General features: G+C 43.1%; 1 protein-coding gene across 1 annotated transcript; it reads right to left on the bottom strand.

Annotated features, from left to right (window-relative positions):
- Positions 1–9013: 9013 nt before the first annotated feature.
- On the bottom strand, positions 9014–10605 carry LOC129833904 (homeobox protein XHOX-3-like). Its single transcript, XM_055898736.1, has 3 exons — positions 10602–10605; positions 10030–10241; positions 9014–9526 (listed from the first exon to the last, which is right to left on the bottom strand). Exons 1-3 carry the CDS (start codon positions 10603–10605, stop codon positions 9056–9058), a joined length of 687 nt encoding a protein of 228 aa, XP_055754711.1. The 3' UTR covers positions 9014–9055.

Here is a 10605-nt window from a genome sequence, read left to right as displayed (position 1 = left end):
CTGACCCTTCCATGAACCAGCCAAACCAGCCGATCTGACTCGTTGAGACTGTATGTTGTACAGGTCAACATAACTACAGGCATGCTTGTGGATTGCATGCTGACACTTGTTTTTACTCTGCCGAGATGATTTTGTCCAGATGAGAATGTGAATGGAACATCGGTTCATCTATCAAGCCTCATCAAGAGACATTACTCCTCAATAATAATACCTACATGTTTCAAGCAGACCACCAAGGAAGCGAAGGTAACCTGCCTAAATGATTACTGCCCCGTGGCACTCACGTCGGTAGCCATGAAGTGCTTTGAAAGGCTGGTCATGGCTCACATCAACAGCATCCTCCCGGACACTCTAGACCCACTCCAATTCGCATACTGCTCCAACAGATCCACAGATGATGCAATCTCAATCACACTCCAACTGCCCTTTCTCACCTGGACAAAAGGAACACCTATGTGAGAATGCTGTTCATTGACTACAGCTCAGTGTTCAACACCATAGTGCCCATGAGGCACATCACTAAGCTAAGGACTCTGGGACTAAACACCTCCCTCTGCAACTGGATCCTGGACATCCTGATTGGCCGCCCCCAGGGGGTAAGAGTAGGCAACAACACGTCTGCCACGCCAATCCTTAACACTGGGGCCCTTCAGGGGTGTGCTTAGTCCCCTCCTGTATTTCCTGTTCTCCCACAACTACGTGGCCAAACACGACTCCAACACCATCATTAAGTTTACTGACGACACAACAGTGGTAGGCCTGATCACCGACAACGATGAGACGGCCTATAGGGAGGTCAGAGTACTGGCAGTGTGGTGCCCGGACAACGACCTCTCCCTCAATGTGTGCAAGACAAAGGAGCTGATCGTGGACTACAGGAAAATACGGGCCGAACAGGCCCCCATTAACATAGACGGGGCTGTAGTGGAGCGGGTCGAGAGTTTCAAGTTCCTTGGTGTCCATATCACCAACAAACTATCATGGTCAAAACATACCAAGACAGTCTTGAAGAGGGCACGACAATATCCTTTCCCCCTCAGGAGACTGAAAAGATTTGGCATGAGTCCCCAGATCCTCAAAAGGTTCTACAGCTGCACCATCGAGAGCATCCTGACTGGTTGCATCACCGCCTGGTATGGCAACTGCTTGGCATCTGACCCTAAGGCGCTACAGAGGGTAGTGCAAACGACCCAGTACAACACTGGGGCCAAGCTTCCTGCCATCCAGGACCTATATAAAAATCTGTGTCAGAGGAAAGCCCATACAATTGTCAGAGACTCCACTCACCCAAGTTATCGACAGTTTCCTCTGCTACCGCAGGGCAAGCGGCACCGGAGCGCCAAGTCTAGGACCAAAATGCTCCTCAATGTTATCCACCCCCAAGCCATAAGACTGCTGAACAATTCATAAAATCGCCACCGGACAGTTTACATTGATTCCCCCCACTCCCTTTTGTACACTGCTGCTACTCGCTGTTTGTTTGTTACCTATGCATAGTAACTTCGCCCCCACCTACATGTACAGATTACCTCAACTAGCCTGTACCACCGCACACTGACTCTGTACCGGTGCCCCCTGTATATAGCCTCGTTATTGTTATTCTTGTTGTGTTACTTTTTATTATAACTTTTTTTATTTTAGTCTACTTGGTAAATATTTTCTTCTTCTTGAACTGCACTGTTGGTTAAGGGCTTGTGCAGTTGAAGTCTGAGGTTTACACACACCTTAGCCAAATACATTTAAACTCAGTTTTTCACAATTCCTGACATTTAATCCCAGTAAAAATTCCCTGTCTTAGGGCAGTTAGGATCACCATTTTATTTTAAGAATGTGAAATATCAGAATAATAGTAGAGAGAATGATTTATTTCAGCTTTTATTTCTTTCATCTCATTCCCAGTGGGTCAGAAGTTTACATACACTCAATTAGTATTTGGTAGCATTGCCTTTACATTGTTTAACTTGGGTCAAACGTTTCAGGTAGCATAACTCAAGCTCCCCACAATAAGTTGGGTGAATTTTGGCCCATTCCTCCTGACAGAGCTGGTGTAACTGAGTCAGGTTTGTAGGCCTCCTTGCTCGCACATGCTTTTTCAGTTCTGCCCACACATTTTCTATAGGATTGAGGTCAATGCTTTGTGATGGCCACTCCAATACCTTGACTATGTTGTCCTTAACTTCTCTGGGATATGTGGGACGCTAACGTCTCACTTGCCCAAAAGCCAGTAAAAATGCAGAGCGCCAAATTCAAATAAATTACTATAAAAATCAAACTTTCATGTGACACCTTGTGATTATGTTAGGTCAGTACATAGCCACAGAAAAACACAGCCATTTTTCCAGCCAAAGAGAGGAGTAACAAAAAGCAGAAATAGAAATAAAATGAATCACTAACCTTTGATAATCTTCATCGGATGACACTCATAGGACTTCATGTTACACAATACATGTATGTTTTGTTCGGTAAAGTTCATATTTATATCCAAAAATCTGAGTTTAGGCGGGACGCTACTGTCTCACTTGGCCAAAAGCCAGAGAAAATGCAGAGCGCCAAATTCAAATAAATTACTATAAAAATCTAACTTTCATTAAATCACACATGAAAGATACCAAATTAAAGCTACACTGGTGAATACAGCCAACATGTCAGAATTCAAATAGGCTTTTCGGCGAAAGCAAACGATGCTATTATCTGAGGATAGCACCATAGTAAACGAGAGAGAAGCATATTTCAACCCTGCAGGCGCGACACAAAACGCAGAAATAAAAATATAATTCATGCCTTACCTTTGACGAGCTTCTGTTGTTGGCACTCCAAAATGTCCCATAAACATCACAAATGGTCCTTTTGTTCGATTAATTCTGTCGATATATATCGAAAATGTCCATTTATTTGGCGCATTTGATCCAGAAAAACACTGGTTCCAACTTGAGCAACGTGACAAAAAAATATCTCAAATAGGGCCTCCCGGGTGGCGCAGTGGTCTAGGGCACTGCATCGCAGTGCTAACTGCGCCACCAGAGTCTCTGGGTTCGCCCCCAGGCTCTGTCGCAGCTGGCCGCGACTGGGAGGTCCGTGGGGCGACGCACAATTGGGCTAGCGTCGTCCGGGTTAGGGAGGGTTTGGCCGGTAGGGATATCCTTGTCTCATCGCGCTCCAGTGACTCCTGTGGCGGGCCGGGTGCAGTGCGCGCTAACCAAGGGGGCCAGGTGCACGGTGTTTCCTCCGACACATTGGTGCGGCTGGCTTCCGGGTTGGAGGCGCGCTGTGTTAAAGAAGCAGTGGGTTGTGCTTCGGAGGACGCATGGCTTTCGACCTTCGTCTCTCCCGAGCCCGTACGGGAGTTGTAGCGATGAGACAAGATAGTAATTACTAGCGATTGGATACCACCAAAAATTGGGGAGAAAAGGGGATACAATTTAAATAAAAAAATACAAAAAATACAAAAATATCTCAAAGGTTACCTGTAAACGTTGCCAAAACATTTCAAACTACTTTTGTGATACAATTTTAGGTATTTTTTTACATAAATAATCGATCAAATTGAAGAGGGGATGATCTGTGTTCAATACAGGATTAAAACAAACTGTAGCTAGCTTTCTGGTCACGCGCCTCTAACAAACAGTACACAACAAGTGACCCTCGTTGAAGATGGCCATACTTCTTCATTACACAAAGGAAAAACCCTCAACCAATTTCTAAAGACTGTTGACATCCAGTGGAAGTGGTAGGAACTGCAAGAAGGTCAATTAGAAATCTGGATTCCCAATGAAACTCCATTGAAAAGAGAGTGATCTCAAAAAAAAGAAATCTGAATGGTTTGTCCTCTGGGTTTCGCCTGCTAAATAAGTTCTGTTATACTTACAGACATGATTCAAACAGTTTTAGAAACTTTAGAGGGTTTTCTATCCAAATCTACTAATACTATGCATATCTTATCTTCTGGGGTTGAGTAGCTGGCAGTTGAATTTGGGTATGCTTTTCATCCAAATGTGAAAATGCTGCCCCCTATCCTAGAGAAGTTAAGCCATTTTGCCACACATTTGGAAATATGCTTGGGGTCATTGTCCATTTGGAAGACCCATTTGCAACCAAGCTTTAACTTCCTGACTGATGTGTTGAGATGTTGCTTCAATATATCCACATCATTTTCCATCCTCATGATGCCATCTATTTTGTGAAGTGCACCAGTTCCCCCTGCAGCAAAGCACCCCCACAACATGATGCTGCCACCCCGTGCTTCCCGGGTGGGAACGGTGTTCTTCGGCTCGCAAGCCTCCCCCTTTTTCCGCCAAACATATTGATGGTCATTATGACCAAACAGTTCCATTTTTGTTTCATCAGACCAGAGGCCATTTCTCCAAAAAGTACGATCTTTGTCCCCATGTGCAGTGGAAAACCGTAGTCTGGCTTTTTTATGGCGGTTTTGGAGCAGTGGATTCTTTCTTGCTGAGCGGCCTTTCAGGTTATGCCGATATAGGACTCACTTTACTGTGGATATAGATATTTTTGTACCTGTTTCCTCCAGCATCTTCACAAGGTCCTATGCTGTTGTTCTGGGACTGATTTGCACTTTTCACACCAAAGTACGTTCATCTCTAGGAGACAGAATGCGTCTCCTTCCTGAGCGGTATGGCGGCTGCGTGGTCCCATGGTGTTTATACTTGCGTACTATTGTTTGTACAGATGAACGTGGTACCTTCAGGCGTTTGGAAATTGCTCCTAAGGATGAACCAGACTTGTGAAGGTCTACAATTGTTTTCTGAGGTCTTGGCTGATCCACAGATACACCTCAAATGGACTCAAATGATGTCAATTAGCCTATCAGAAGCTTCTAAAGCCATGACATCATTTTCTGGAATTTTCCAAGCTGTTTAATGGCACAGTCAACTTTAATGGCACAGTCAACAAGTAAATTATAAGTGAAATAATCTGTCTGTAAACAATTGTTGGAAAAATGACTTGTCATGCACAAAGTAGATGTCCTAACCGACTCGCCAAAACTGTAGTTTGTTAACAAGAAATTTGTGGTGGTTGGAAAACAAGTTTTAATGACTCCAACCAAGTGTATGTAAATTTCCGACTTCAACTGTAAGTAAGCATTTCACGGTAAAGACCACACTTGTTGTATTCGGCGCATGTGACAAATAAAGTTTGATTTGATTGTGACCAATTCCACCAAGAGAGACAGCAGTTTACTCTCTGTGATATTTTCATCAAATAAACAAAAATGTCTGAACATCTATATCAGCATCTGTTACTACTCATTAATGTTTTACAGAGCAGTGTTTTGAAATGTACAGGTGGGTACATCATTTCAACTTGAACTAGCAGGTGCTTATAGCTCAGGCTGTAACTTGTCCTGTAGTCTGAAGCACTGATGGTTATCCACCGCAGTATTTATATCCCATTTGTGGAACTGACTGCCTGGCTGGCTGGCTGGCTGGCTGTGAGGATTAGTGGGAAACACAAGGGGAAGCATTTAAAAAAAATAAGATATCTGGTAGCTGAAAGTAAAAAAGGTAGGCCTCCATTTGGATACATTACATTGAATGTAGTTATCGTTAGTTGTTAAACACAATCCAGCACCTCAGCAGCTTTTTGTGAATATATCTCTTGTCAAGTCACACAGTTGTCGTTACTGTCATATTTGCAGTATTAAGTATATTTGAAAGTACTTATAAATTCCTAATTTGGCTGGTGGTTTACAAAGTATACCGTATTAACTTGATGCCATTTCAAGGCCTTGGCTGTGAACCAATCCAGACCTTAAACAATCTCTTACTATTAGGCTGTATGTGGAAGTAAAGGTATAGAAAGCAGTCTGGTTGCAGAGCATTGTGGGTGTTGATGCTATTAAGACAAGAGAAAGAGACAGGGGCTACGTTAGCATGTCGTTAGCATGTCCAGCAGCAGGATGTTGTAAATATCACATAGTGGCGTTCCCCATACACAGGCAGAAACGCAGGGCGGGAAGCAGAGATTTTACTGTCTGCCATTGCTTTCGCTGCTTGGTTTGGCCATAGTTCTCCAGTTAGAGAGCTTTTCTATCCAGTGTCTGTCTGATCTTATTACCCATGCAGACTTCCAGAGGGAAAGAGATTTCCCTCTGTCTGTTCCCATCTAGTGTTTCCATGGCATTTACAGAGGCCGTTCCCTAGCGCTTCATTCCTCAGTCACTGTTCATATGAAAGACAAAAGACTTTGCGCTCCGAACTCTGAGATTGTTCTTTGAATTGGAGATTGTGCTTTGAGCTGGTCTGGAGTAGCGTTGGTCAAGAAGACGGTAGGGGATTGTGATTCAGACAACAGGGCTTCACGAGAGTTTTTACTCGTATCTTACGCCAGGACAGACTGGCCATAATGCATAAGGGCGGTGACTTAGAGACCTTGTACGTCATTGTTCCTGTGACCGAGATGGATAGGACCGCGAGGCTCCTCCAGAAATGCAATTCTCCATCCCCTTTGGTCCCTATAAAAGATGACACCATTCCTGCAGGTTGCACCTCACAGGCAATTTTAATGAAGGTAAATTGCTAACTAATTTATGCAAGAAATAACTGCTTACAAATGTATTCAGTCATTTCATCCAAGGGCACGATGACCACTCATGGCTACTCATGATTTATTATTCTAATACAATATTGTTGCCATTGCACAACTTTTTTTTTTAGTTCCTTTCCCAATGCTGATACTACTGTTATATATAATGTGACCTCGACGGTCTTGATAGACAGTCATATTTAGTCAGACAAACGCATGATCACAACAGAGCTGTGGAGATGAACCCTAGACAGAATAGCCTTCACAAATGGCTGCTCTTCCCCTTGGTGTCCCGCCAACATAAGCTGTATTCAGACAGACTAATCTCTCCCTATACTTTGTTAAGCACCTGTGCAGGTGTGAAGACCACAGGGTTATCTAAGCCACTGCTGGCACTTAGAAATCATCTGCCCAGTCATTATGAGTGCTTAGATAAAAGCAATCAATCTAGACTGATTTCATTTGAACGAGCATAGGGTTAAAAACTTCCGTTGAACTTCATTCGGTTACCTTAATGCACCACGGAATGTACCATACAGTAAGTAGCAAGTGCTTATAGTGCGGCAGTTATTGGTTTGTTTTTGTTCTTCAAGTGCCAAATTGATTTTTCAGTGAACTGTATCCATATCATTGTGAAAGTTCTTGCTTCCAAAAAAGGACGTGCAATAAAACATTCTTACACATACTGTAATATATTCTAAACCGCTCCTGTAGGTAAATCATTAAAAGTGGTGTTTGATCTGCATTTGAGAAGGGTGACCTCGCCAAGTTTTAAGACTTGCGGAGTAGGATCAACCTTTGTTTTCCAGTAGCCCAGTTTATCACCTTTTCAAGGGACAGACTTGCAAAGAAACGGTTGTATGGATACTCAGTGTTTGGGACTACAGTATAGAAAGAATGTTGTTCTGTTCTTCTTGATAACAGCACAGGTTGAGTTGGAGCGGAGTGTGTTGGCCTGATGGTCAACTTGGTAAACCAGACCTCCAGTCTGATTATCAGAGCTGTGTTCCAATTGGTTGGTTTTGTGTCTATCTCAGAGGAGGGTGAACTCTTCCATCCATGTTTCTGTTTTACAACGTTAACAGAGCTTCATTGCAAACATTGTTTTGGGGATTTCTGTCCAAAACATTTTATTACCACTCTACTAACCATTTACGAGATGTGGAGGGTTGTTGTGCTTTGCAGTTTTACATAATGGCACACAGCTGCAAATGTGTCCATTTGTTTTCAGCTTCAATGAGAGTTGGATATTTTGATTTTGTTTTATTCCCGGACATACAGTATAATATTACTTTGATTATGACATACATCGGTGAGGGCTTCTATTAGTCATGTTAACCATTCTGTCCCATCTCCTATCTGTTGATGTTTTGGCCTGTGCTATAATTGCTCTATTTTTAGCCTGGTAAAAACATGCAGCTTCTGAATGTGTAATACAATCTATAATAACAGGGCACCTGAATGTCAATAAATAGCAATAATGTAATTGATAGCCTCTGTGTCTACCGTCTGTCTGGGATTACTGCTGAATCAGACAAAGAACCACGTACAGTAATCTAAACAAGTCTAACAGGTATTGCTGCCCTAGACCAAGGAACTGTTATCAGATAAGACACAGTTATATGATTATAATGTATGTTCTATGTGTGCAATTGAACCATTCAAAAGTACATTGAAAATGTAGATTGATTTGAGTTTATTTATTTAATTTACTTTGTAAAAGTATGCTCGACAGAGTCATATAGGTCATTGTTGATACAAACGAGTGTACTCAATCACAATTTGTCCTTTTAAAATATTGAACCAGAGATTTCTCATAAATATGTATTAACTAAAATATTTCATCACATATTCCGAAAGGTGGAAAAGAAAATCTTATGTACACATTGCGCCTTCACATATTCTGGTACCGTATGCATTCTCTTCAATTCTAGACAAGATAATAGAATAGTGCAAACATCAGACAAACACTCGAGCAACACTAGTTTCTGCAAAGCCATTTCTCGGGTGTTGAGATGCATACTTGATTATCAGAGCAAACAGTGAAATAGGTGAATTTTTATGACTGAAACGTTTCAGTATTATTATTTTGTCAATATATTGTTTCACCTGCAATGTCTAATTGGATCTCCTCTGCCTTTTAGTGAATCAGCAGTTAGAATGAAGATTCTCGTTCTTGGAGCTAAAGAAAATGCAGTTACGACAAAAGGAACGTTTTTTTTTTTTTATTGCCTCAAGGTCATCCCCAGTGTTAGGCTGGAATGTTTCAAGGTCATCAATCTGGAAAGTTGTTGCATTTCACATGAATAAATTAAACAGTATTAACAACCCCAGCTGTGTTATTATAGACAGACACATGCAAATCTAGAGCTCCAACAACATGGAAAGCTGGATCAAATTGCACTCCTCCAGGGAGGGCAGATTATCTGATCATGACGTGTGATTGTGCTCAATGTACCGTCACCACCATTGACTTCATATCGTCATTTCCTGGTAGCTACTGCAGGAAACTTCATCTGGGCAAAGGCACCTCTTCCCTCCTGTCCAGACTGGCAGACATCGTTTTGGGACTGCGTGGTCGATTCAGGCCAATCGCGGTCAGGCCTCTGGCTTTGAACAGTTGGTCTGATCCCCAGTGGAGGCAGAGGGGGCAGGGGCAAGTGGCGGGATTGTGCATCACATTGGAATGGGGGTAGAGAGTTGTTGGGGGTAGACCACCCGGCCTGGGGTAGGGGGAGTGAGAGAGGCGCAGGGGATCCAGTGGCCTGAGGGGTGCAGCGAAGGGGCTGGGAACGGAGGGGGCACCTGCCCCCACCCCGAGGTGAGAGTAGAGGTGCAGGGGGAGATGAGGGAGAAAGGGGTAAGGTAGGCCTGCTGCAGCCTGGCTCACCATAAGGGCACACAGGTTGGGGTCCAGGGGGTGTGGCCAGCTGAGAGAGTGACGCTGCCTCTTGTCCTTCATTCGCCTGTTTTGGAACCATACCTGGGGTGGGGGAGGAGAGAAAGGAGGATGAGAGGGGAAGGAAGGAGGGACCAACCGAAATGCCCACTTAACTTGGGCTGCTTCACATTTCTCAATGATAAATTACAGTAGACCCACACTATAATAAATCACAAATGTGCTTTGTTTGGGTTACATTCAGGTAAGGTTGGACCATCACTGTTAAACTGATAGTCCGGGAGCCTGAACTGACTCTCCCTATCTATAAAAATGTAAATGCCAGAAGCTGTTGCTAAACTCCCTAATTTCTGAAGTCATGCCTTGCGTTCCTTGTCATTCATTAAAAAAATCCTCAAATAGTTGAGATAAATGTCGTTTATATGCATATTAAAGTGACTAAGTTGGTCAGGGCCCCTGCATAAGGCAGGCTGCTTGGCTGTCAGTATGCCAAGTGTAGGCTTAACTCTAAAAATGAACAAGGAAGAGAGGTAAAAACTAATTTGACATTTAATTAGAATTTCCATGTGTGCAGTAGGGTAAGCTACCTTGATGGTGGTCTCGGGGAGGTTCAGTGCTGTCGCCAGTTCGCATCTCCTCGGTCGAGAAACATAGCTCTCTTTGAGGTATTCTTGCTCCAGGCGGGACAGTTGTTCCCGGGTAAAGGCAGTTCGGTGTCGCCGACTGTGGTCAATCAAATTGACTGATCTGCTGTTTGTATCAACCACTATGGCGACCGGCGTTTCCCTGCCCTCTGCAACTGAAAATACAAAACATTGAAATAAAGTTAAATGAAAAAGAGCAGCTTTGATTTCATTTGAGAAATTAACGTACATGTCTGTTGCGAACTATTTCAATCCAAACTTCTCAACGGAATAGGATAGGCCTACTATTCGAAAAGAATACCAAACAGAAGTCTATCACGGTCGTTGTTGTCTAGTCGAGATATAACTCCCTTAGCATAATATTTGGCAATGTATTGTCCATGCGTAATAACGCGTACGTTACTAAAGTAGCACAGGCCTAAAAGTCAATAGCCTAAGAACACTTTATCGCTTGGCATGTGCAAGCCAAGGCTACAGACAACTACGAGATTTGAGAATACTTTAGGGCTACTTACGCAT

Source organism: Salvelinus fontinalis, chromosome 34 (assembly GCF_029448725.1).
Source record: "Salvelinus fontinalis isolate EN_2023a chromosome 34, ASM2944872v1, whole genome shotgun sequence".
Lineage (NCBI taxonomy): Eukaryota > Metazoa > Chordata > Actinopteri > Salmoniformes > Salmonidae > Salvelinus > Salvelinus fontinalis.
The sequence above is the reverse complement of the archived record's forward strand: the minus strand, read 5'-3'. Positions and strand labels throughout refer to the sequence as shown.